The sequence below is a fragment of the Camelina sativa genome, chromosome 16 (genome assembly GCF_030686135.1).
Source record: "Camelina sativa cultivar CO46 ecotype springtype chromosome 16, ASM3068613v1".
Classification (NCBI taxonomy): Eukaryota; Viridiplantae; Streptophyta; class Magnoliopsida; order Brassicales; family Brassicaceae; genus Camelina; species Camelina sativa.
In genome coordinates this window covers 25,378,812-25,404,475 of record NC_141895.1, presented here as the reverse complement: position 1 = coordinate 25,404,475, position 25,664 = coordinate 25,378,812, and the positions used below count along the sequence as shown (strand labels likewise).

The 25,664-nt window shown below is 36.8% G+C and overlaps 7 protein-coding genes across 13 annotated transcripts; 2 read left to right on the top strand and 5 right to left on the bottom strand.

Annotated features, from left to right (window-relative positions):
* Positions 1-34: 34 nt before the first annotated feature.
* LOC147925947 (peptidyl-prolyl cis-trans isomerase CYP18-1-like) lies at positions 35-1,475 on the bottom strand. The gene is made up of 4 exons (XM_087492914.1): positions 970-1,475; positions 733-894; positions 468-626; positions 35-380 (listed from the first exon to the last, which is right to left on the bottom strand). The coding sequence occupies exons 1-4, from the start codon at positions 1,051-1,053 to the stop codon at positions 294-296; spliced, it is 492 nt and encodes a 163-aa protein (XP_087349040.1). The 5' UTR covers positions 1,054-1,475; the 3' UTR covers positions 35-293.
* On the bottom strand, positions 1,475-2,666 carry LOC104751911 (uncharacterized). 2 transcript variants are annotated; one of them, XM_087492912.1, is made up of 2 exons: positions 2,493-2,666; positions 1,475-1,900 (listed from the first exon to the last, which is right to left on the bottom strand). In XM_087492912.1, the coding sequence occupies exons 1-2, from the start codon at positions 2,500-2,502 to the stop codon at positions 1,578-1,580; spliced, it is 333 nt and encodes a 110-aa protein (XP_087349038.1). In that variant the 5' UTR covers positions 2,503-2,666; the 3' UTR covers positions 1,475-1,577. The 2 variants fall into 2 exon arrangements, with proteins under 2 accessions (XP_087349038.1, XP_087349039.1); XM_087492913.1 differs by having other exon boundaries at positions 1,475-1,897; positions 2,493-2,644.
* A 2,825-nt stretch (positions 2,667-5,491) lies between these two features.
* Positions 5,492-6,913, top strand: LOC147925946 (F-box/kelch-repeat protein SKIP6-like). Its single transcript, XM_087492910.1, has one exon. The coding sequence runs from the start codon at positions 5,538-5,540 to the stop codon at positions 6,744-6,746; it is 1,209 nt and encodes a 402-aa protein (XP_087349036.1). The 5' UTR covers positions 5,492-5,537; the 3' UTR covers positions 6,747-6,913.
* Positions 6,914-7,609: 696 nt separating this feature from the next.
* LOC104751908 (putative sphingolipid transporter spinster homolog 3) lies at positions 7,610-10,651 on the bottom strand. The gene is given in 16 exon segments (XM_087492915.1): positions 7,610-7,849; positions 7,947-8,025; positions 8,105-8,233; positions 8,326-8,445; positions 8,516-8,629; positions 8,699-8,775; positions 8,878-8,975; positions 9,068-9,155; positions 9,238-9,284; positions 9,349-9,428; positions 9,506-9,580; positions 9,669-9,744; positions 9,854-9,958; positions 10,052-10,153; positions 10,293-10,424; positions 10,509-10,651. Coding segments are annotated over 16 exon segments (1,557 nt in total). The 3' UTR covers positions 7,610-7,757.
* LOC104751909 (uncharacterized) lies at positions 10,640-13,945 on the bottom strand. Of its 4 annotated transcripts, XM_010473964.3 has the most exons (10): positions 13,805-13,945; positions 13,326-13,378; positions 12,979-13,211; positions 12,766-12,883; positions 12,481-12,676; positions 11,652-12,379; positions 11,438-11,568; positions 11,269-11,355; positions 11,078-11,180; positions 10,640-10,672 (listed from the first exon to the last, which is right to left on the bottom strand). In XM_010473964.3, exons 2-9 carry the CDS (start codon positions 13,341-13,343, stop codon positions 11,081-11,083), a joined length of 1,611 nt encoding a protein of 536 aa, XP_010472266.2. In that variant the 5' UTR covers positions 13,344-13,378; positions 13,805-13,945; the 3' UTR covers positions 10,640-10,672; positions 11,078-11,080. The 4 variants fall into 4 exon arrangements, with proteins under 4 accessions (XP_010472266.2, XP_010472265.2, XP_087349034.1 ...); XM_010473963.3 differs by lacking the exon at positions 10,640-10,672 and having other exon boundaries at positions 10,883-11,180; XM_087492908.1 differs by lacking the exons at positions 10,640-10,672; positions 13,326-13,378; positions 13,805-13,945 and having other exon boundaries at positions 10,883-11,180; positions 11,652-12,399.
* A 601-nt stretch (positions 13,946-14,546) lies between these two features.
* LOC104751907 (protein RMD5 homolog) lies at positions 14,547-16,578 on the top strand. Of its 2 annotated transcripts, XM_087492911.1 has the most exons (3): positions 14,714-14,840; positions 15,193-15,586; positions 15,684-16,578. In XM_087492911.1, the coding sequence occupies exon 3, from the start codon at positions 15,692-15,694 to the stop codon at positions 16,397-16,399; it is 708 nt and encodes a 235-aa protein (XP_087349037.1). In that variant the 5' UTR covers positions 14,714-14,840; positions 15,193-15,586; positions 15,684-15,691; the 3' UTR covers positions 16,400-16,578. The 2 variants fall into 2 exon arrangements, with proteins under 2 accessions (XP_010472262.1, XP_087349037.1); XM_010473960.3 differs by having other exon boundaries at positions 14,547-14,840; positions 15,193-16,578.
* Positions 16,579-18,814: 2,236 nt separating this feature from the next.
* LOC104751906 (E3 ubiquitin-protein ligase WAVH1) lies at positions 18,815-22,661 on the bottom strand. 2 transcript variants are annotated; one of them, XM_010473958.2, is made up of 2 exons: positions 20,688-22,661; positions 18,815-20,601 (listed from the first exon to the last, which is right to left on the bottom strand). In XM_010473958.2, the coding sequence occupies exons 1-2, from the start codon at positions 21,084-21,086 to the stop codon at positions 18,928-18,930; spliced, it is 2,073 nt and encodes a 690-aa protein (XP_010472260.1). In that variant the 5' UTR covers positions 21,087-22,661; the 3' UTR covers positions 18,815-18,927. The 2 variants fall into 2 exon arrangements, with proteins under 2 accessions (XP_010472260.1, XP_010472261.1); XM_010473959.2 differs by having other exon boundaries at positions 18,815-20,596; positions 20,688-21,272.
* Positions 22,662-25,664: the final 3,003 nt, after the last annotated feature.

Here is a 25,664-nt window from a genome sequence, read left to right as displayed (position 1 = left end):
TATGCGTTTATGCGGGGGTTGAATGGTCAAAAACTAGTTACAATCTCACTTGCAGTTTCTGCTTCATTAAACCGATCTACACTGTTTATGAATATCCCTAGCAAAGGCAAAAATTGGCAACATAATATGGGTTTTTACTTTGAGAGAATCCCTCTACACTGTTCAATAATATGGGTTTTTCACTTCTCCTCCAATCTTAAGTTTCTTCTAGTATCAGATTCCTTTTATTTGACAAGAATACTCTACACTGTTCAATAATATTCTTCTAATCAACCAAATCGGATGAACACACTTCATGAGAGCTCTACGTCCCTGGCACGGACTGTCACCCCTTTTAGGATTATATCAGCAAGTGGCCTATCTTCAGAGGATGTTTGAACCTGCAAAAGTTAAGAAAAATACTATTATATAAAGAAAAGTCAAGTATAAACTGAGATAGGAAAGTCATATCAATACTCTATATTTACCTTTTCCATCATGTCAAGAACTTTGAAACCATCCATTACTTTGCCAAAGACTGTGCATACTCCATTGAGATGTTGGAGTCTAGTATAGGTGATGAAGAATTGACTTCCATTGGTGTTAGGGCCACTGTTTGCCATTGAGAGAATCCCTCTTACATTGTGCTGCATATAATAAGAGAATGGCATCAAAGCAAATTCTGAAAAAGACAATAGAGGTATAGATATGGCAATCCGCAATACTCTTATCATCGAAAATCAATTAGCTCACCTTGAGGGAATGGTGTATCTCGTCATGGAGTTTCATGCCCCAGATGCTAGTTCCTCCTTTGTCAGTCCCAGTTGGGTCTCCTCCTTGAATCATAAACCCTTTGATGTTTCTATGAAAAATGGTTCCATCATAGTAGCCACTAGCACATAGACCCAAAAAGTTCTGCAATGAACAAACACAAGAGATCAAACACAAGAAAGATCAAACACAAAGCTCAAAGAATAACAAGGGAGAGACCGCAAATACCTCAGCTGTTTTGGGAACCTTGTCACAAAAAATCTGGCACTCAATGTCTCCCAGATTTGTATGCAAGATTACCATAGCTTCTTGCTCTGTAGAAGAAGGCAGCTCATTATCTTCTGCTTTTACAATCTTATTATTCTTCTTCTTCTTCCTACGTCTTCTCTTTTTGTTTGTCTCCTTGGCAACAACATCAGTGGCAACATTTGAAACTGGAGCTGACACCTCCTCCTCCTCTTTGACAACATCAGTTGAAGTAATGATTCCATCAGACCCTTGCAGTCTACTCTGGTCAGCTTGAAGAGGTCTAACATAATCCCAAAAATTTTGTGTGAAGAGAGGCCATGAAGTCAGGAACAACCGTTGTTGAAGGTTGGGGTGGAGGCTGAGGTGAAAGCTGAGATGAAGGTGCAACTGGCTGAAGCTTTGGAGGCTGAGGTGAAAGCTGAGATGAAGGTGCAACTGGCTGAAGCTTTGGAGGCTTTGGAGGAGGACTTGGTGAGTCTAAACCCATGTATCCGAAACCACTGTTTTTAATTAAACGCTTCTTAGGCTGAATGGCCTCTTCCATGCCTTGCCCAGATACTCCCAGCCCTCCTTTTCCTTCATAGTTCATTCTGAGCATTATACCATAAGCAGTTCCTGAAAAAACGATAGCCTGAGAATGTCTTCACTGGATTATCCTTAGCAACAGATGACTTCTGAGCAAGAGTTGTCTGAGATGACTTGTGAGCAAGAGTTGTCTGAGATGACTTGTCATGTATCAAGTCATTATCCTTAGTGACAGTAATCAGAGATGACTTGTCATCTATCACTGGATTATCCTCAGCAGAGGGATTCTGAGAAGACTCGTCACATATGACTGGAGGATTATCATCAGCCATGGGATTCTGATTCTCTTGAGGAGGCCCCGAAACTGAATCCTCTGCTGCAGAAACAGAAAGAAACTATAAGATACAGTATTCATATAACTTTGTAACGAGATTAGTGTTATTAAGTGATTAGCGCTCTACACCATATCCTACCACTAAGTTAGTGATCTTCACCTAATCCAATCACTAAGAGGCTCCTTTTCTAATCTAATCTTCCTATAAATGTGTATCGTGTAAAAGAAGAATCAAGCGAGACAATTTACAGTAACTTAGAAACTTCTCCTTCAAACTTCGTACTTATATATGGTAATGCCCACAAATCAAACAAGGGTTCTATCTCTCTCTCTCTCCCTCTCTTTCTCTCAATCTCAATCTCTCAATCTCACTTCCTCATAATCAAATTCTCGATTTTTTTTTTTTAAAACCCTAGATCCGATTTCTGATCAAAACCCTTGATTTCACAGAGATAGAGAACTATCGGAAATCTTGAAACGGGGGAATCGGGAAGGAGAAGAGGGAGAGAGGGCACAATTCACAGTAACTTTTCAGAAACGAAAGGATTTGCAAAGAACTAGGGTTTGGAAATCTTGAAACGGGAGAATCGGGAAGGAGAAGAGGGCACAATTTACAGAAAACGAAAGGGTTTACCTTTATCCATTGCCGAATTCTCTGGAGGATGTTCCGAAACGTAATCGTCTGCGCAGAATCAGGAAGAAACGGATCTTTGTTGCTCTGAGTCTGACCAAGTTTCGTGTAAAAGCGGAAACTTTTTTGAAAGAGAAAAAAAATGATAACAGCTCAGCCTGGTGTTGGAGGAACAAAACAAAACAAAACAAAAACGTTTCTTGCTTTTTACCCTAGATTAGGCTAGGCCCAATTCGTTTCTTGCGGCCCACATCCCCAACAACCAAACGACGAGGTTTCTTAATATAATACAAGTGTGCTCCTAAATTGTATGATGCACACATAACCTTGTTTAAGGCAAGTATATGTATCAGTCTAACAAAGAAGATAAAATAGTGTAAGAAAAAGAAAAGAAAATAAAAAAGTTAAGAGACCTTTTCTTTATACAGAACTGAACTTCCATGTCATTTCGCGTTACTTGAGCTACCACAGTTGAAGTAAAGGTTTGATAAATGTATAAGCATATAATACCAAAATAAAATAAAACCACCGATACGATTATGAAATCAACTCACTTGCTAGTTTCAATTGATACCTTACACTGAATAATCACGTATCATACACAATCTCATTACCAACCTGAAGACGATTGTTGTTTGTTAATGTCTCTGACTCTGAGCCTGCAAAAGGCAAATGTCACTGCACAAGTGTATAATCGGAGTACCTTATATAACATTATTACCATATAAGAGAGATGAAATATAAAAAAATTACCTACTGATGGAATAATTACTTCGACTGATCTAACTGTCTTAAGGAACGGTATAAGGAAGGAAACCCTGTTTATTATTTTTGTCAGATCAATATCTTTAACATTAAGTCAAGATTTGTTTCTAAACCTTTTAACTGCATGCAAAGGTTTCATTACAAAACCAAGAACAGCAAATGGATCCATTAAAACAGCTTCACCCCAAAATGCGTACCGTCAACTGAAATGTTTCCCGACCTAAAAGCATCAAGAAGGGATCACACAATGTGTTTTTGTTTTTGTAAACTGTTTTGACAACATATATATAACTTACGTATCCACCATAGACATAACTAAGAGAAACACTACACTTAGCATACACATGTAAACCAGTCCAATCCATGTAGCTTTTCTAGAAGAAGAAGAAAAAACGGTTAACAAAACAAGCTTTTAAAGAATGGCTTCGTGAGAAGTGCAAAGCAAAAGATCAAACAGAGACCTGTTTCTGAGGAGCATTGTCATCTATAAATGGAGCTGCAAGAGTAATGAAGGAAGCTTCAACTACACCAACAAACATACGAGAGTAATGATAAGAGTATTTGCATCCAAATGACAAAACGTTTCATAAAAACACCAACACCTCTGTTTTCCAACATCGTCATTAAACCTAGTTGTCTCTAATAATAAACTCCACTCCATAAATATAAAATTTTGTAGAAAGAAAGCAAAATACAGACAAAACAAAACAAGTCACATACGCAGGCATAATACGGTAAATCAAAAGGCAAAGGAACTGCCACAGCCAAGAAGTCGAAACAGTTAGACCTACTCCAATAAGTCTAAATGGATTGAAGCTGCACTAAACACATATAAACTACTTCAATAAGTTTAGACGTTAGCAGAGTAAAAAATAACAACAAAAAAAATAATGAAAGTTCTTCTGATCACCTTTTTGCCAATGAAGCAAAGATTGGTGATGCAATAGGAAGCCCAACCATAAATGAAGATGACAATACACCATATTCGAAATTACTTAGGTTGGAATGTCCCCTAAAACAAGCAAATTTTACATCAAAACAACTTGTTGGGAGTTTGAGGTACCTGACTGCTACTAGGCTTGATTTGATTTATTCAGTCAATTGGTCAGTAGATATATGGAGAGACCAAATGAAAAACATATGGCGGCTGCAAAGAGGATCCTGAGATAGGTTCAGGGAACTCGAAAGTTTGGAATTCAGTACAAGTATGGTGGTGTGCAAAGCTGAAAATTTCAAAAGCACCTCTGGATACGTTTTCATGCTGGGAGGAGGTGCAGTGTCGTGGGTCTCAAAGAAGCAGCCGATTGTGACGTTAACGGCTACTGAAGCAGAGTTTGTCTCAGCAGCTTATGGAGCTTGTCAAGCAGTTTGGCTTAGAAACATACTGTTGGAGATTGGTTTTCAGCAAGAGGAAAGTACTCTGTCTTCTTCTGTGAGTGACAATAGTTCTGCAATTAATTGTCTATGAATCTTGTGTTGCACGGAAGGAGCAAGCACATTCATTTCAGGTTTCATTACTTAAGAGAGTTGGTGAATGCAGGAGTTATTCAATTGGACTACTGTGGAACACAAGATGAGATAGCTGACATAATGACAAAAGCTGTGAAACTTGAGGTGTTTGAAAAGCTTAGGAGCAGGATGGGAGTGTGCATGAAAGAAGAGTAAACTGGAAGGAGTCGTTCCAGTTTAGGAGAGGAAATGATGAATAAAGAAGTCCTGCAGAAACGGACAACTCCACTGTTTGGTTTTTAATTTTAGCTGAATAAGTCTTCCTTAGCTGAATATCTCCACGTTTGAGTTTGTTTTGGTTTGTTAGTACTTATTAGTAGCTTAAGTTTTGGAATCTAGTTGTAAGATATAGGTATATATATAAAGACCAGTTTCACTTTGTTCAATAATATGAATCTTTCAGCACTTTCTTCGTCGATTTCTTATTCACAAAAGATAACATTTTGGGGGTGTGGCGATGTTGTCAGGGGAAACCTTTCTCTGTTCTACTACCCGTTTGCCTAGGATTCGATGACATTGGTCTTCATGAGGACGGTCTCTAAGCATTTTGTATTAAAAAAAGGGAATGTTAATTTTGGTTTTCAAATTGAACCGCCCTAAACCGATTGGTTCGTCCATTGATTTAATGTCTTTGGTATTGTTTCTTTTTCCTTTTTTTTTTTTTTTTTTTTTTTTTTGTTTATTTTCCTTTTAACTAGACCGACAATTGTATTTATATAAATAGTTGAAGAAAGTACACAAACAGGGCATTGAGATTAATTAGGTTGTGTCTGGATGGATCCTTCTCACACAGAAATAGTTCCCAGCGCCGGTAATAAATCAACAATGTTTGCGATTCGGGGATGTAGTCAATTGGAATCGAAGACGACGAGGAGCAATGAGACGGAGGAGTTATGGTCGCTGTTGCCAGATGAGGTGGCTGTAAATTGCCTGGCTCAGGTGTCGAGATTGGACCTCGTGGCCTTAGCCATGGTCTCCAGGAGACACCGGTTTGTCCCAGAATCCCATGAACTCAGGGCCATGAGATATCGGATTGGTAGCGTCGACCCATATTTGTACGTATTTATGCACATGTATCCAGATCCAAGCCCACGGTGGTTCGTCCTCCACCCCGTGCAACGTCTGCTCAAACCGGTCCATTCGAGCTTATTATATCAGGCCCCGGAATCAGGATCCTGTTTCGTGGAGACGGACTGGGGGATCTATACTATCGGTGGACTCATCAACGGCAAACCCACATCGGAAGTCACGTTTTTTGATTGTATCAAGCACACAGTGTACCGCGTTACCCCCATGAAGATGGCTCGGAGTGGAGCATCGGCGAGCTTGATTGACGGGAAGAAGATATACGTGTTTGGTGGGTGCTGGGATGTCGCTGATTCCTCAAACTGGGTTGAAGTGTTTGATTTGGAAACCGGAACTTGGGAGTTTTTGTCTGTGTTTACCCCCAAGATGCCTCTCAAAATCCAACAAAGCGTGGTGATAGTGATACCAAAAGGCGACAAGTATGTTTATGCGGTGGATGAGGATGGTCAGATCTTTGCCTTCTCACCAAGTAATTGTACGTTTGTGACAAACGGAGTAACAGAGTCTAACCCTGAAACTAGAAACGATTGGTTGTTAGCCGAGGCATTATTCTGCCGTGGTATCGGCGGGACAATACTTTGGCGTTTACCCAATGAGACTCTCTGGAAGGAAGTGAATGGTTTGGAAGAGCTGCAGCAGCAACACTCTTCTGGTTTTGATATCATCAAAATCTGCGCCTTCTCTGTTGACAGGATGGCCATCTTCTGGCAAGCACCCCGGCCTCAAGGTCCTGATCACATTTTGGAGCTTTGGTATGCCGAGCTTTCCCTGACGCGACGCCAGGGAGCCGAGGGATGGTGGGAGGTTTGGGCGAACATTGAGTGTTCTGGTGCTGTCCTCTCTGACTCGTCACATAGTGGCCTTAACTTGTTATACGCTGCTTCTGTCTATGCCTGAATTATTTCTCTCAAATTCTTGTTTCTTAAATTCACATATAGTTTTAGGTTTTTTTTTTTTTTTTTTTTTTTTTGGTAAAAAGTTTTAGGAGTCGTTTGTGTGTTTGAGAGAGATTTTGTTATATACTAATTTGCAATTAAGCCAGAAAGCTTTACTTTTATGCTCAAGGAATCAAGTACTTTCGCTTTTAATTATGAAGATAACAACATCCTGACTCTACAGTACATCAAAAAAAATATATCTTACTGAAGCAAGAGTGCATTTGCTATGGCACCACACGATCCATGTAGTTTAACAAGTTAATGATGCAAAACGATCACCCTGAAAAAGTTTTTATGAAGAAGATAGACATAGACTGAAGAAGTAATCAAGAGTCTATTGTCTCAAAGTCCAAACTCATTATAGAAAACCATAAAAGGTGTCTTGAACATATATAATTGCGTGAAAAAGAGAGAGTGATTCTTGAACTGAACGTATTGTATGATCATGCTGACAAGAGAATGCCTCACTTGATGTTCTTCGCAACATACCTCCGCTTCAAGAACTGACTTACCACTACAACTATGCGATCGACCAGGTACGCGACTCTATGGGTAATTTCAAGAAGAAAGCTTGCTACTGTGGTTCTGCCGTATGTACCCATAGGCTCTATTGATGGATGGATTTGCCTTCAACTTTTTATCCCTGCTTTATTCAGATTCTTCTAGTTTTATGTTTGGTTTTCTCAAACTTTTTTCCCATTTTAATATTCAAATTCCTTTTGTTTCCCATCAGTTTATTTTACATTTTAGTCTTAATTAGAGTTTGAATTTAAGTTTAAAACGTCTTTTTTAATGCGGGTTGAATTGTAGAATAGCGGAATATTTTATTTAATCCTTGTGAAAACTCTTTACCTGAATAGAGTTTTTGTAGACTAATTACAAAATACTAAAAACAGAACATGTTTTGGATCTGTACAAGACCCTAGTTAAATTTTTAATAGAGACAGATTCCTATTTAGCTTAAGTAGTATCATGGATTTACAATCGATTATTCTTGCGTCCTCAGGCTCTCACTTCCAGTTTCTTCTTCATTAAACCGATCTACACTGTTTATGAATATCCCTAGCAAAAGCAAAAAAAAATCGAACCAGTTCTTGATATGGACAAGAAAGCCTTTCATCTGTGATTATTCGAGCTCAAGGATTGAGATTTGTTTTACCTATAAACCATATTGCAGCGGCTAAGAACAGAATCGATGTAAGCATCAACGCGGTTTTTCTCCAACTGTTGATATGATCCTGCATGCGTATACAACAATGGAGCATTTTAGCTTTGGAAAGTTCTGAGTTTATTTTCTTCCAGGATTTGATATTTTACCTGAACGATACCGACAAGAGGTGAAGAAGGAACATCGCCAAATATGTGAATTGCGACTGTGGAGATAGCCATTGATAATGGTCTTAAACTTGGCTTCACACAATGCAAACACACATAATTCACTGGAGCCTGAAGAAGAAGAAAGATGAAGCTGTTCTTTATGAGCAGTTTACATTACAACAACAACAATACAAGAATCCTCAGAGTTTACTACTCTTTACCTGTGTAGCAAACACAAGAAGCTCTCCTAAGGCAAAGAGAGCGATGAAACCGTACAAACTCTTTAGGGTAAATGCAGTGAAGCAAAATACCGCCCCGAGAAATGTTGCTCCGGATAAGAGCTGAATCCAAGAGTAAAAGATTAAAAAAACCGGCGTAATCCAAAAACTAGAAGAAAAGCTCTTTTATTACCTTAAAAGCATTTGGAATTGTAGCAGTGACACGATCAAGTATAAAGCCTCCTGATAATGTTCCAACGATCCCACAAATGATAGTTACTGCCCCGAAGATCATATCCGCGTTTTTCTGTCAAGTTACAGTTATTGTAATCTTTCATGAAACAATAAAAAGAGAAATGATGAATGACTGTTTTACCATTTTATAAATATTATAACCGGCCTTTGGTCCCCAATATGAGTATGCTCCTATCACAAAATTGTATGATACATAACCTGTTTAAGGCAAAGTGCATGTATCAATTCAACAAAGAATATCAAATAGTGTAAGAAGACGAATAGAAAAAGAAAGAGGAATACATTACTTACATTACTTACCTAAGACATTGACAACAAAGACCTTCTCTTTATACAGAACTTTCATGTCCTTTGCAAATCCAGTAAATGATTTCAAGACCGCATTCGCATAACTTAACCTACCACAGTTGAAATAAAGGTTTGACAAAAAATACATAAGTATATGGAATAAAAGAGACCTCAAACCAAAGATACAATGAAAGCTACTCACTTGCTAGTTTGGATAGAGACCTCAAACTGATCATGCTCAATCTCATTACCAACCTGAAGACGATTGTTGTTTGTCAATGTCTCTGAGGCTGTAAAAGGAAAGTGTCACTGCACAATTGTATAATCCAGAGTGCATTTACTTTACCATAGAAGAGAGATTATAAAACTCACCAGCTGATGGAGTCATTACTTCAATTGATCTAACCATAGGAAACCCTGTTTATTAATTTTCTCAGATCAGTATTTTAACGGTTCATGCTTAATGATATATCATAAGAGTATTTTAACGGTTCATGCTTAATGATATATCATAAGACAGCTTCACCCCAAAACGCGTACCGCCAACCAAAATGTTTCCCGACCTAAAAGCATCAAGAAGGAATCACACAATGCGACTCGTCTTTCTGAAGTGTTTAATTTTACAACAAATATAACTTACGTATCCGCCATATACATAACCAAGAGCAACACCACTTGGTATACACATGTAAAACAGTCCAAGCCATGCAGCTTTCTGGAAAGAAAACGGTTAACAAACAAGCTTGTAAAGAATGGTGCATTTGGCTTCACGAGAAGTGAAAAACAAAGATCAAACCAGAGACCTTTTTCTGAGGAGCATTATCATCTATAAATGGAGCTGCAAGACTAATGAAAGAAGCTTCACCTACACCAACGAACCTACGAGTAATGATAAAGAGTATTTGCATCCAATGCCAAAACGTTACATAATAAAACACCAACACCAAAATCAATCATATGGTGTACAGAAAAAAACAGAACAACTTACATACGGCATAAGACGATAAACCAAAAGGCAAAGGAACTACCACAACCAAGAACTGCAACAGTCCAGACAGTTAAACCTACTCCAATAAGTCTAAATGGGTTGAAGCTGCACTAAAAACAAACAAAAACACTTTAATAAGTTTGAGACATTAAAAGAGGGGAAACATAACAAACAACCAAAAAAAGTTCTTCTGGTCACCTTTTTGCCAATGAAGCAAAGATTGGCGATGCAATAAGAAGTCCAACCATAAATGAAGATGACAATACACCATCTTCGAAATTACTTAGGTTAAAATGTCCCCTAAAATAAGCAACTTTTACATCAAAACAGCCCAAATTAAAGTAAAAAACAGAACAAAATACTTGTAATTAAAATACAATTAAACTTAAATATCGAATAATCATATCCTGATTCTACCCTGCATCAAAAAATATCTTACTGGATTCCAGTTGCAAGAGTGCATTTGCCCTTGTCATTACAACTCCTGGTATTTCCATTGACACCATTGCTCGCTATCGCACCACGATCCATGTAGTTTAACAAGTTAATGATGCAGAAGATCACCAGTAACCTGGAAAATGTTTTTTTGAGTCTATATCTCAGAGCCCAAACTCATCATAGAAACCAAAAAGGTAAGTTAACAAACAACATATACCAAACAGGAGAGAGAAAGGAAGATTCGACGATTTCTATGCTTCGATCACTATGTAACTCCGCGAGCGGAGTTGATGACGAAGGAGAATAACATCTCGGCGTCTCCATCGTAGGAGGAAAACAATCTTCTTCTTTGGTCACCATTTGATAAATTCAAACGAAGTTCTAAGCCAAAAAGAAAAGGAAACGACAAAGCATCACTAAAAAGTGAAATTTAATCAGCTAAAGGAGGCTACACGTGAATAAAGAAATATTCTTTGTCTCTCTTTGTTTCTTTTTCTTTATCATAATCTCTTGTTTTACCCAGCAAACCAAAAAAAAAAAAAAAAGAATCAAGCCTTCATTAACTTGGAGGTTTCCAGCAGATTCTTGCAGTGACCCCAATAAAGATAATATTACTAATTGTACAGTTCCAAGAACAAAAGATCCTTAATTTGAAAACAAGAGAAGAAGAAAGGTTAAAACTCTTTTTTTTTGCCTCAAGCGGCCAAAGAGATTTAAATGAGTGTACCACTAAAAAAAAAGATCAAGTCCTAAAAGAAGACAAAAGAGCAAAAGGATGCTTCTAACTTTTTAACGGCTTAGCTTCCGGTTCTTTCTCAGTCTATCTCTCCTTTCTTCTTCCTCTAAGAGTTGAAGTTCTCTTTCATCTTCCTCCCTTGCGATTCTTGCACTGCATTTGACAATTCAACATGAATCATCGTTAAGGAATATCAAAGAAACAAATAAAGGAAACTTGTGATCAAAATACTAATATGTACCTTCGTCTCTCTTCCTTTTGGATATCTTCAAAGCCTGCTTCCATGTTTATGTCATCATCGTCATACCTAGAAAAACGCTTGCTGGGTCTGAAATGGAAACACAAAACCCATATAAGTATCAGGAGACAAGTTAATAAATGGAATTGAGACTAGGAAGAGCAGTACTTACAACAACTGTCTAAGCATGTTGAACGCTTCTTCATCCTCTGACCTTACTGCAGGCTTCTTCTTCTTTACCAGCCTCCTATCATGATCTATATCACGCGAGGGAGGTCTCTTGGGCGCTGGTTTACTCATCATCTGTAACATATTACTTAACACATTAGTGCCTTGACTAGAGGAAGGACATAAGAGAGAGATGAGAAAGATCATGATCATGATACCTGGTGTTTCGAAGTAGGCACTGATTGTTTTGGTATCATTCGGGGTGTGGCGATGTCACGGGAAACCTTTCTCTGTTCTACTACCCGTTGCCTAGGATCCGATGACATTGGTCTTGATGAGGACGGTCTCTGAGAATTTTGAATAGAACTCTTTCCCGCCAACATGGAGGGTCTTCTTTCCAGTGAAGTCTTAGAAGGCAAAGGTCTTCCCACGGCCGCTGACCGACTAGGACCGACTTCATTGCTACTGCTCATCTGTTTCCTATGATCCACTGGCACTTTCGCAGGAGCTGGTCTTTGGGAATCTGATCTGGAATTTGGTTGGCCATTCCGGCTAGCTGATTGACCATTACGATTAGCTGATTGACCATTCATTGTGGAACCTGAACCTGGTGGCCTCATGGGTGCTTGACGGTTTGTCGAGGCACCTGGTCTTTGGCTGCCTGAGGACGCAGCCCTTTGCTGCATTTGGCTACCAGCAGAAGGCGGTCTTGAATTTTGCAATTGGCTGCCCGAGGAAGACGGTCTCCCTGTGACAGCTCTCGACTGCATTTGGCTGCCTGAGGAAGCCGGTCTTGAATGATTCATTTGGCTACCAGAGGAAGAAGGTCTTGAATGTCCATTAGCTGAAACAGGTCTCTTCTCCTCACGAGGAGGACCGTGAGCAGTTCTACCATTGGTACCTGATGATTGTTTGGGCCTGGCTGATAATTGAGCAGATCGAGCCTCTTGAACATCAGCAAAAAACCTGTATAAGTTATCTCCATGAAAATGGTATGCTTTAAAGAACACAGAATAGGAAACAAGATTTTCAGAAGACACAACATACCAGAATTAGGAAATGAGCCACTTCGAGAGAGAGATTCCTTCTTCGGAACAGGAAGCTCCGCATCATCGGAAAACAAAAACGAATAGTCTCGTGTATCCTTAAGAGTCTCAACTTTTCTTCTCACCTCATTCACAACTCTAGGCCGCTTCTCTTGTGATACATTCTTAGTGCCTGAACCTGAAACAGGTCTTTTCTTCTGCACCCCAAAAAAAAAAAAAAAAATCCATCAGCATAAACATCTTAAATGATAAAACACAAAGAGGAACAGAGATCAATTGCACATACCGTTTGACTAGAATTAGACATTTTAGCTGTCCGTAGCTCATTCTCTAGCAATGATTTGCTTTCTTGTATAACTCTTGAAGAAATAACAGGCTGGGAAGGACCAAAGAAGGAACCAAAGCTGCATAAAAAAAGATAAATTAGGCGATCATCATCAAAACACATTCCAAAATACTGTAATAATTAGAAAAAATGTACTTAAGCCAGACCACATACTCGTTATAAGGAAGCTTTCTTCTTCTTTCCTGTGAAGATTGAGCGTTGGCACTTCCTTTCCTCAGGTTCTTCCTCATTGTTTCCTTCAACTTTTCGCGCAACTCGAGATATTCCAATTCTTCCTTTGGAGGTTGTCTTTCTTCTTCTTCCTCCTCCTCCTCCTCATCTTCATACTCATCAAGGTCCTCATCACCGCTGTAATAGTCATCATATCCAGCTCTATCATCAAGGTCCTGCAATGTAAACATATCGGAATCATGTAAACGGTGTGAGATCAATGTAGCTTAAATGTGAATTCGATGAAAACACAGAAATAAACAAAAAAAACAAACAATGGGTTTGCTTACCTCTTCATAACCATTCATGTTTGCGTTAAAACAGCCTACCAATTAGCAAATCCCTGCAAACAAAACAAAAAAAACTCCATTGTTATCACCAAAGTTCCGATTTTTTTGATCGTATCAATAAAATCAATTTCATAAACTTTTCACAAAAACACAAAAAAAAAAAAAAAAAAAAACCACAAAATCGATCTTGTTTCCAGAAAATAAACTCAATTCAATCCAAAAACTGTAGCAATCAAGATCGAGCTTTTTGACCAAAACACAAACAAACCCAGAAAAATCGTGTGGATTCAATCAAAAATATAGAAATAGAGATCGATCTTTGAAAGCTCACAAAATCGATCCCGTTTCCAGAAAAAAATAAACGGAAAAAAAGATATAAAAACAATCACCAGATCTCAAATCCGATATAAAACAGAGTCGAAATCGACGAATCTGATCGAAATTGGATCATAAATCGACGAATCTGATAGAAAAATTACCTGGATTTGACCTGAAACCGATGAAACGCCGAGAAATCGATGAGATCTGACGAAACCGATGGAGAGAAAGAAAGCGAAACGATTGACGAGAAAGCATATAGATCTGTGAGAGAAGAGAGAAAATAAAGCTGCGAAAGAGATAAAAAGAGGAGATAAGGGGGAAGGGTGCTCTGTCTCGTTGGGCTTTTTAGGTTTTGAGGGGAATAAAGAGCAAGACAATGGAAACTCAAGGACCCCCAGACGAAAAAAACTATTAGGTCTATTGCTATTATGCGCCATCTTCCTACGCCTCTCACAATTCTTCTCTATCACTTGTTTGTGTATCCCATATCTCTCTTTAAATGGTAACAAATATTTATTTTTTTTGTTTTTTTGCCTTATTTATGGATTCTTTTCTTTTTTTCTGTTTGGTTGGTTGGGTGAGAAAAAAAATTGGAAATCTTCATTTTTGGTAAAAAAAGAATGAGTGAAATTGAGAAATCTCCTCCTCTTACCTATGTACATCTCATTTATTAAAAAGTAAAAATAAAAATTACTCAATCTACAAATTTTTAAAACTTAGATTTTATATTTTCCTCTTTTTTCTTTATAAAATCTAAAATAAATAAATTATTATCATCTTTACACCTCTAGTTTTTTTACTTTTTGACAAATCAAAAAAAAAAAAAGTAAACGATATCAAAGATTCTAAATAGCTAAAAATATATATATATATATACGCAGTTTCCACATTTCAATAATTGATTATGTATAGGCTAGTCTCTTTTTTATTGCCTCCAAAACGTCGGCTTATTTGTCAACATTTGGGTTTTTAATCCGTAAGTGTGTGACTAATGGGCCTTTTAGTTCAGCCCAAATAATTATTTCAAAGAAACGGATCAAATCCAACGACTGAGACTCATCTTCAATATCAAAGAGATGAGAAAATGAAATAAATATACTTTCAAAGAAAGCTCTAAAGAAAATCGAAATCGGCGGCGAATTCATCTTTCTCCTTTTTTTCCGGCGGTTATTATCTTCATCAGATTATTTACAGGTTCATCTCTCTCACTGAACATGTATTAGATTATATATATATATCTCTGACTTTGGTTTCTTCTTCGCTTCATCCACGGTTTTCTGATTCGCTAAATCGTCAAATGGATTCATTTTGTGTTATGGATCTTTCGTTTCTTGGATCATTTGGTTGTATTTGATTATTGAATATAGAGTAATCTGAACTGTTTCGTATTGTATTTGATGTCTCGATCATTTGGATGATGATATTATTGATTAATGATTAGTCTCTTGCTTTGATTCAGTGTTATTGTGGATATGATGAATCTGTGTTTTTGCTTATTTGATTGTGGAGAGTGTTTGAGACCTTTCTTGTTGATTACTTGTTTCAGTATTACTAGTGTGATTGAGATTAATCTTAGTTAAAGAATGGAGCTAAAGACAGTGAGAGATGCGTTTGATCGTGTTACCAAAAAGCAGAAGCTTTGCTATAGCAAAACTCAGGAAGTGGTGGATAGATTATCTCAAGAAATCGATAAGGCGTTGAACACGATTCAGGAGGCACCCACTGGCTCCTCAGATGATGATCCGCTTTATCATAAGTCTCTTGTTGCTGCTCTGAAGAAAACTTTTAAGGAGATAGCACCGACAAAACAAGTGGAAGCCACTCAGAAGGAACTAAGTGCAGCTCTAAACAAATACCCGAAAGCTCTGGACAAAACTCTGAATCCAGACATAACGACGGCTTACAGAAACGTCGAGTTTGATCGTCATGCGCTTCACCAGGTAATAGCTGTTTTTTTCTACAGGCAAGGCATGTTCGACATTGGTGACAGTTTCATCTCTGAGTCTGGTGAGCCTGAGCCTGATTCTTCTGCTACAGAACCCTTCATGGAAATGCATAGGATACTTGAAGCCATGAGAAAAAGAGATCTCGGACCAGCTCTTAAGTGGGTTGCCTCAAACTCTGACAAGCTAAAGCAAGCAAAGTCAGATCTCGAGTTGAAACTTCACAGCCTTCACTTCCTGGAAATAGCGCAAGACAAGGACACCAAAGAAGCTATCAGCTACGCGAGGAAACACATCACTGGATATTCAGATAGAGCTTTCCCAGAGATCCAGAAACTCATGGGCTCTCTCTTATGGAACAGAAACCTCGATAAATCCCCATACGCAGAGTTCCTCTCACCCGCGTTATGGACCAACGCTGCCAAGGAACTAACCCAACAGTACTGCAACCTACTCGGTGAATCATCAGAGAGTCCTTTAGTTGTAACACTTGCAGCTGGTTCAGAAGTTTTACCGACGTTTTTGAAATACTTGAACTTGTTGCCAGAGAAAAGGAAAGAATGGCAAACAATGGAGCAACTTCTTGTACCTGTAAAACTCCCTGAAGAGTATCGATTCCACTCAGTCTTTGTCTGTCCTGTCTCTAAAGAACACTCAAGTGAAGATAATCCGCCGATGAGAATGAGTTGCGGTCATGTCATTTCCAACCAGACTATCAACAGGATGTCGAGGAATGGAGCAAAGTCGTTCAAGTGTCCTTATTGTCCAACAGAGGTAGATCCTTCCCAATGTAAACAGCTCTATTTTTAGAGTAGTAGTCTTATAACTCTCTTTCACAACTTCTTATTATGCTACATTTCTTAAAGAAGTTAGAAAAAATGTTTGGGATCATGATCTTTTTGTCTCAATATGAGCTCTGTTTTTTGGAATCAATGATCTTTTTGTAGAAAAATGTTTGGGTTTGTGTATAAAAGTTATAGTTCTCTGTACACACGTATGGTCTTTTTTTCTCGTAGTCTTTGACCTTCGGATGACAGCACCAACTTTGAACCTTGCCAAGATAACATCCTCGGTAACCTTGCCAAGATAAAATCCTCGGTAAATTTGAACACTTGACTGTAAAACAAAGATATACGGCCACATTCATCTTTCAAACGGATGTCGCCGACGCAAGGCCCAAGCTGAAGGTGTCAAAAGAATACAAATGATGCAACCCCAAGGTTCAAAGCTCTTGATGTTTGGAGAGAGCTTAATGATATTCATATGGCTAAATAAAGTATATTATAATAAATTAAGAAAAGGTTATTAATTAAGATAATTATTTTAGACTCATTTTGTCCTGTTGATCATTTCAAAACTCTCCACTAACATAAATTTGTGAATTACTTTTTGCCTTTTGGTCTATACTTAATCTAATACTTGTCCGTGTATAACTAAGGATCTCTTGATACTTTAAAATGAAATTAAATCTTAAGACTTGTTTGTTTGGAATTATGACATGAACTTTTAGATATAGCCGTGCGTACCATTGTTGCATCCCTTTAGTGGAACGCACCATCGCTATCCAAATTAAACGTACCAAAAACATATACTTCCCACTAAGTGAATAATTTGTTTTCGCCTTTTATTCTCTTTCTCACTGTTTGACCAGTGTTACATGGTTTTTTTCGAACTTCTAGAAGTAGGTACATACATAGTCGGGCGAATAAAATGAAAAATTGAAAACAATTTAACCGACTTGAGCATTCACATATCTTGGGTTGAACATTCACATAATCAACTAGTAAATCATGGGGTTTCTCTACAAGAATTAGTCTATCTAAGAAGTTGAAAATCTTCTTTACTCAGTTTTGGATAAAACTGTACTCCAAGTATCTATCTAAGGAGTGTATATGTTAATATATAGATATGACCGATACATCGATCTACCTACTGAATTTTCTAAACAAGTATCTATAGCGATTAATTGCTATATAGAATTGCGAAAATATGATGATGCATCTTGTGCGTAACGCAAAGCGACACTCATACGAGAGGTGACATTAACAATCATAGTACTACTATATGAATTATCATTTAAAAAGCCTATAAAGAGACAAACAGGCAAACAAAAAAGAGACACATTCCGCCGTTAAAATGATATCCTCAAATCTAATAATTAGCACTGCAATCATATATATTAATAAGGTTTCTCTATGGAATTGTGTTATTTCTAGTTTATTGTATTGCTTATAAAATAATTTGTTGACCATCGAGTTTAGATACAACGAATATAATTAATGTGTAGCCGCGAAAAGGCTACATCTCGATTTTTGACTACATTTTAGTATTTATAATGTACTACCCATGATGAAGAAGTACACATAGAATATATGCTCTGGCTAAAAAGTTTCACTTTACATAATTATTAAAGCAAAACAATATAAAAGTTCTTATAAAAAAAAGTAATTAAGTGAAAAAGAAGATATAATATCATGTTCATAATTAATGAATGTTACAAAGCATTTTAAATGCCTACAAGATTACAACAAACAGGAAAGGAAGAGCTCTACTCGTATTTCATTCAAAGGAAATCACCTATTTATTACACATTGATGTTTAATCATTTATTACACGTCGTCTTTTTCAAAAGGTTGTATTAGATTAATACTCCCTCCGTTTCAAAATATAAGATGTTTTAACTAAAGCACGCAGATTAAGAAGTTTTTACTTTTAATAAGTTCAACCAATCAAAAACAATACTGCATAATATAAAATATTATAACATCATATATTATAAAACAAAAAAACTTCTTTAAAACACCCTATATTTTGAAATAGAGGGAATATAATGAAGTACTTCTACATTAGAATCATGTTGATCTTGTATTCATCTTCTTAAAATTTCTAGTATCAAAATTCAAAAAGCACAAATGTTTTGTAGTCATCATCACACTGTATTGCGGATAGACTTCTATCATGTGTTGTGTTGTTGCTAATAAAAAACTATACATCCATTGCTTCTATTACTATTACAAAATTGGATATGATGATAGACTATCTTGAAAATTGATTGAGAGATAAATTTATTGTATTATATTGTATGTGATTTTATTTAACTGATTAGGTAAAAACCTACTTACTACCTAATGCAACGTCCCTAAAAATTTGTATAATCAACTTTAAGGTGAGAAATGTATCACATAATAGACTCAATTGTATAAAATATCTATTCCAAACTTATCATTTGTCCAAATATAACTTCATTTATGCACCACACTATTTGTTTGTATCAGATCATTACACAAAGTTCTTAACCTAAATGACAGTAAATATATTTATAATAAATATTTAAAAAACTAGAATCTAGCGTTTTCGAACCCATGCAAGTCACTGACTCTGTTCATATGTTTCCTCACCATCGCCACTTTAGCTAACCTCTCCGCCGCTTTCCAAGCCGACGTCGGAGTAAGCGACTCAAAACTCTCCGATTCCGCCACGTGTCTTCCTCTCAGACCGTTAAGATCCGCTAGCTCAGCGTCCAAGCCACGTATGCACACATCGCTCGTGCTCAAACCGTGCTGCACAAGCAAAGCTCTAGCTGATGTCAGCAGTCTCTGAGCTCCCGAGTAATGGTTACGCTCTATCAGCCGACGAGACTCCGCCACGGCTCGAGTGCTTACGTGGAGGTTTCTGAGCCGTGAGATGTTAGGATTCGTTGATGATCGTACGGTTAATGGAGTGGGTATTAAAAGCGCGCGATCTTCGGGGTTTCTTGTTTCCTGAGTTGTTGTGTCCACGTAACGAGATCGAACGGTCATGATTTTGTGAGATCTACTACCGGTTAAGGAACTGTTAACCGGTGATTTGATTTCAACCAGCAACGCTCTTTCTTCCTCCGCGTACATATCACCTAACCGTATTAAACCGGTTCCAAGCCAAGCGGGTCGACCCGTAAGAGAGTAAACAGAAGTTATCTCTCCTTGACCCGACCCGGAAACTAACCCGAGCTCTAACCCGAGATCTTGAACCGACAAACTCAAGTAACCGTTGATGCTCCTTGCAAACGCGTCCTCGGGAAACGCGCGGTTAAACCATATGGTGTGCACGGGAATTTTAGAATGGGCTAATTGGGCCGCTTGATGAGCTTGACGGTCCGTTAAAACGAAGACGGTGGTGAAAGGGTTTTGCACCCGGCGATCGTCCAACACCTTAACCGCTTTCTTCAACGCGTCGTTCACACTCATCCCTTTTCCGGCGACGGAGCCTGGAACGGTAACGATATCCACGATCCTCCGCGCCGATCTCCTCCCATTCGCCGTCATCCTCCGTAGCGGCGATAACCGTTTCGAGCTAGACGAAAACGCGACGATCGACAAACGATCCGTATCCCTCAGACTCGAAATCACAATCCTCATCGTCCGCTTCATCGTCTCCAATTTCTCACCGGAATTTCTCCCGCTCACGTCTAAAACGATTACCAAATCGACCGGCGCTCTACGCGCAGATCCACGCGCCGTCGGAAACGGCGGCGATTTCACCTTCATGACCACAGAGCAAGTCTCGTAGCCTTTACCCGACGCAACGACGGCAGATTCCGGTGAGAGCTTAACGTCGACGTTACGATCCGTCAACAGTTTCGCCGTTAAAGGTGACGGAGTACTAACGGAGAATCCGCTGAACTCACCGTCTTCGTTTTCGTCGGATTCGAGTATGGTATGGAATCCGGCGGGAGATATCGGAGATGAAATCAAAGCTTCGTCGTCGTTGTAAACTCTGAGAGATTTGTTGTTGTTGTTGTTGTTGTTCTTAATTTCCGGTTTGATTTGAGATTCCGGTTTAGCGTGATTTAGAATCTCAGATCCGCAAACCGGGCAAGAAGCAAGCCGGTTATGATTCGCGGCGGCGCGTGAGGTAACGCAAGAAAAATGAAACGTGTGGGAACACTCCGCCGTGAAAATCGCCGTGCCTTGGCCTGATTTCACACTCTGTAAACAGATTCCACATTTGTTGCTGCTGCTACCACCACTACTCTGTTCAAAACCCAAACTTTAACAAATTAGCTCAAATCAAAAAGATTCAAAAATCAAAAATTACAAAAATGGAAAGTTGTTCTTACTTTGTTGAATCGGAGTTTGGATTTGAGAAGGGAGAAGCTCGCCGGAGAGAGAGGAGAAGAAGAAGAAGGTGTGAAAAGAGAGACGAGGCTTCTGTTTCTCGGGGTTGTTGTAAACTCTCCGGTGGTGGTTTTGCACTTAAGCTTAGGAGTTCCGGGAAGAGACGGAGTAGGGGTGGCGACGGAGGTGGCTGTTGAAGTACGACAACGGAGGCTGTAAGTTCCTGTGTTGGATGAATCAGAACGAGGAGTGGAAGGAGTTGAAAAAAAACCAAACCGAGAAGTTGATTTGTGGCGGAAACGATGAGTCTCCGGTGAATCATCATCGTCGACGTCGTTGTTGTATTGGGTAGTTTCTTTGGGTATATAAGTGCAAAAAGCTCTTCTCCAGCCGTTTATCATATTTGTTGTTGTTGTTGTTGTTGTTAGAGAGACTGAGATTTTTTTGGTTCTCTGATAAAAGAACAGAAGATTATAAAGAAGAAGAAACTGAGAATTTGCAGAGAGAGAGAGAGATGGTGGGAGGAGAAGTTGAATTTTAAAAAGGTGTCTTTTTTTTTTATTTCAATTATAGTGGAAGATTTGGATATTGGGATTATCTTTGATATTTTATTTTTATAGATTTATAAAAATTGACTGACCAGCTAAAAGCTGTAACTTTTTTTCAAAGTTACTACATTTGTGTAATTACTTTTTTTTTTTCCTTTTCTCTAAGGTTAATTATAAGTAAATGATTGATTTTGGTATTGATTTTTGTAAAACATGAACTGATGGGCTACATCCTTATCTTTTGGCTTTATCCCCCACTGATATTTTTAACCTTTTTTAGAGAAAATAAAACAGCTTGTTTAGCACCTAATTTAAACTCTTAAAATTTATATACAGTTAATTTAAGAGTATTTAAATTCTTAATATATGAAAGTAAAACAGCTTGTTTAGCAACTAATCATTTTTTCCCCCACTGATACTTTTTTTAACCTTTTAAGAGATAAAGCAGCTAGTTTAGCACCTATGTTTATACTTATGGGCGATACTAAACCATTTTAAAATAATGTATGTGTGCTAAATATCTCTTTTAATTATGTCTTTTTTACAAATATTTATCAATATGCGACTGTTAATTTATTCGATAATATGATATGTAATAAATTACAACAAATATGTATAAAACACAGGAACTATTTTCGGTAACATCATGCGCATAATTTTTTTTCTCTTGTATGTTGTATTTCTAATAACTAATAGTTTAATTACTCCAAAAGATACTAATGAAGCTTGTTTAGCTCCTAATCTTAAAGCTAAGGAGAAAAGATATATACAAGGTTGTCTTAAATACCGAATAGCAAAGATATGATATAACCGCATCGCATCTAAGTCACATCTGTATTCACGATTCTAACTAATCTCTTGTTCTTTTATCACATTGTTCTCACCTTCAATTCCCAATCTCACCTCACCCGGAAGATATAATCATTCGAAGCTTTAATAAAACAAACAGTTGACGAATCATATTTGTGTATATATATATATATATAAGCTATTCTATAACCTATCGATCAATCTAGTCTCGTAGCTGGTAAGAGAAAAAAAACTCACAATTTTCGATTTTGTAAAAGTCCCGTCTCATGCAGAATAGGAGAATCATGTGTTACATTTGACCGTTTTTTGTAAAACACTGTTGGATCTTTGACGGAATTAAATGTGAGTAGATGGGCAAATATATATGATTGGGTTAATACAGTGCAGTGAATGTATAAATGCAATATGCATAGATCAATAGATAGAGATAGATTACTCGATTATTGGATCGGTGGTCTATGGATGTGAGCCATCTCACTTGTTTATTATCATCGATCCATGTAAAACATTTAATGTTCGAATCAAGTGTTGATCCGATAAGCCATCACCTGGTGAACAGATAAATAAAAATAAAAATAGACATGTTGCCACCACCATAACAATACCCCAACTACATTTGTTCAGATCTTTATTATTGCTGCTAGCTATATATAATGCTGAAACTGAGGTAATACTAGTAACGTATTGTAGTATAGTAATGATAATAACGGTAGATACAGTAAATAAATGTTTAAGCCTTATACGTGATGAATGGTCTATTATTATTATTTTCCCCCAACACAACTAACTCATGGTGTCTTAGTCTAATGGTTGAAAAACAAAAATTGGATTCGGAGACTGTAACTTTAGTTATTCTACTGTAATTGCTGCTACCTATTATGCTGAAACTGATGAGGTAATCTTAGTGAAAATAATATGTGCAAAATTGTCTGATTCTGAAAAAAAAAAGTTGTAAAAACTTGTATGTAAAAAGATGAAAACTAGGGTACACGAGTTTGTTATTGTCGACAAAAGGGTACACAAATAAACAAATCAAAAAGCAATTCTAAAATACAAATCTCCAAAGGACATAAGTGTTACTATCATATAAAAACAAAAGTCGACCTACGACTTATAAAAATCATCAATACTGCTGTATAGAATATGGTACGAATTAAATAAAGTGATCGGCCAAAAAATATAAAAGGAAGATAATAATAATGAAGGCATCAATAAATGTATTGATAGTGAATAGCATGGGAGATAAGGACGAAGATCCCCAGAACCAATTTATTACAGCACAGATACGCCAAAACAAAACCATAGCTACTGTTTTAGTCTCTGTACTTTTTTTGTGTTCACTTTTATTATTAAGTTGTTTTGTAATGGGTCGGCTCATCAAAAAAAAAAAAAGGGTCGGCTCGTTTTCTCTCAACTTTTTTTGTTTGTTTGTCTGTTTTGTTACGGCTTTTAACGTACAATTGCATGCATACCTACGTGTTTGGCTATTCTGTAGTATGTTCCTGGACCAGACAGATATTATTAATAGAGATGTGTAGTCTTGAGATACTTTCATAATTAAACTAATCACACTTTCATTACTATTATGGCTAATTTGGTTTCTTGCGTTTCGAAACATACCAAACATATTATTTTCATTATTTCATGCAACTCGAAGCATTTGTGGTTTTCAATTAATTCGAACGTCAAACGGGAAAAAAACATAGGATTAATTAAGAGAATACCACAAATTTAAAACTTATTTGAGAGAAATACCACAACGACATTTTTTAATAAGAAAATATTTATAGGACCCACGTTTTTTTGGGAGTAAAAAGATAGAATCACTCTTTTTTGTTTTAGTATTAGATAGATTTAGTGTGATTTTTTAAAATAGCATGTAATATTTATATTTTACATGTTATATTGAACTAAATAACGTTTAATTGTAAACCCAAACTGACAAATAATCTCGTTTTAATTGTAAAATCTAAATCTTAACCATTTTATATGTGAACCCAAACCGACATATAATATGTGAACCCAAAACGACATATAAATTCGTTCTCATTGTAAAATCTAAACCTTAATCATCTCATTTATGAATCCAAACCGACATATAATTTCGTTGTAATTGTAAAATCTAAACTCTAACCATCTCATTTGTGAACCCAAACCGACATATAATTTCATTCTCATTGTAAAATCTAAACCCTAACCATCTCATTTGTGAACCCAAACCGACATATAATTTCATTCTCATTGTAAAATCTAAACCCTAACCATCTTATTTGTGAACACAAACCGACATATAATTTCGTTCTAATTGTAAAAACTAAACCCTAACCATCTCATTTGTGAACCCAAACTGACATATAATTTCATTCTAATTGTAAAATTTAAACTTTAACCATTTCATTTGTGAACCCAAACCGACATATAATTTCGTTCTAAAAACAAAAATGACATGATATTTAAACAAATAACATGTACTATATGTAATGGATATAATTTCATTACATTGTAAAATCTAAACCCTAACCATCTCATTTGTGAACCCAAACCGACAGATAATTTCATTCTCATTGTAAAATCTAAACCCTAACCATCTTATTTGTGAACACAAACCGACATATAATTTCGTTCTAATTGTAAAAACTAAACCCTAACCATCTCATTTGTGAACTCAAACTGACATATAATTTCATTCTAATTGTAAAATTTAAACTTTAACCATTTTATTTGTGAACCCAAACCGACATATAATTTCGTTCTAAAAACAAAAATGACATGATATTTAAACAAATAACATGTAATATATGTAATGGATATAAGACTAATTGTATATGAAGAGAGAGAAACACTGTAGTCCCTGTGATAGTTTCTCAATTACTTTTGATTTTTGTGTTTCTAGTGCATATTCTCAAAAAACTTTTAGTCTTTTCTTTTTAACTTATTAATTAAGGATTTCATTGTTGTGCTCGACCGTAGTAAATTTTGTGCCAACTAAAAAGTTGTATTATAGCATATATTATGGCGCCAGCAATGCCAATCCAATTTAAACTTCTTATCAATGACCAGAAAGGACATATATATAGCATTTCTTCTACCACGACGATCTCATTCAACAAGGCTTCGTTCTACTTAGCTAATTCGCCCTTAATAAGGATTAACGTTTAAAGATCATAAACCTAAGTTATTGTGTTTTGATAACAACCAAAAATATTGTTGGGAATATTTCTCCTAATACTCTATTTATATTCAATCATAGGAAATGTTGTTTCTTTTATAAACAAATCGAAGCAAATGTTGCAGATTCCCTATACGTATGTTAACGTTGCACAAGATTTTGTGTGTTTTCTAATCCGGCTCCATGTGCTTCACCGAAAAATAAATAAAAATATATAGTATTAGAAAATTTCAGGTCGTATTAAACTTTGATACAATCATGTTTCAAATTAAATAATATTAGACCACTCTAACTATGTAAGTAAAACAAATATATATATATCTATATCGTCAATTATATACCATTAAAATGTATTTTTTTATTTTTTACACCTACCTAGTTTACAAATTACAACTAGTTCCTTAACAAAAAGAAAAGACACCGTAAGCTAAATTAATTTACAATCAATACCA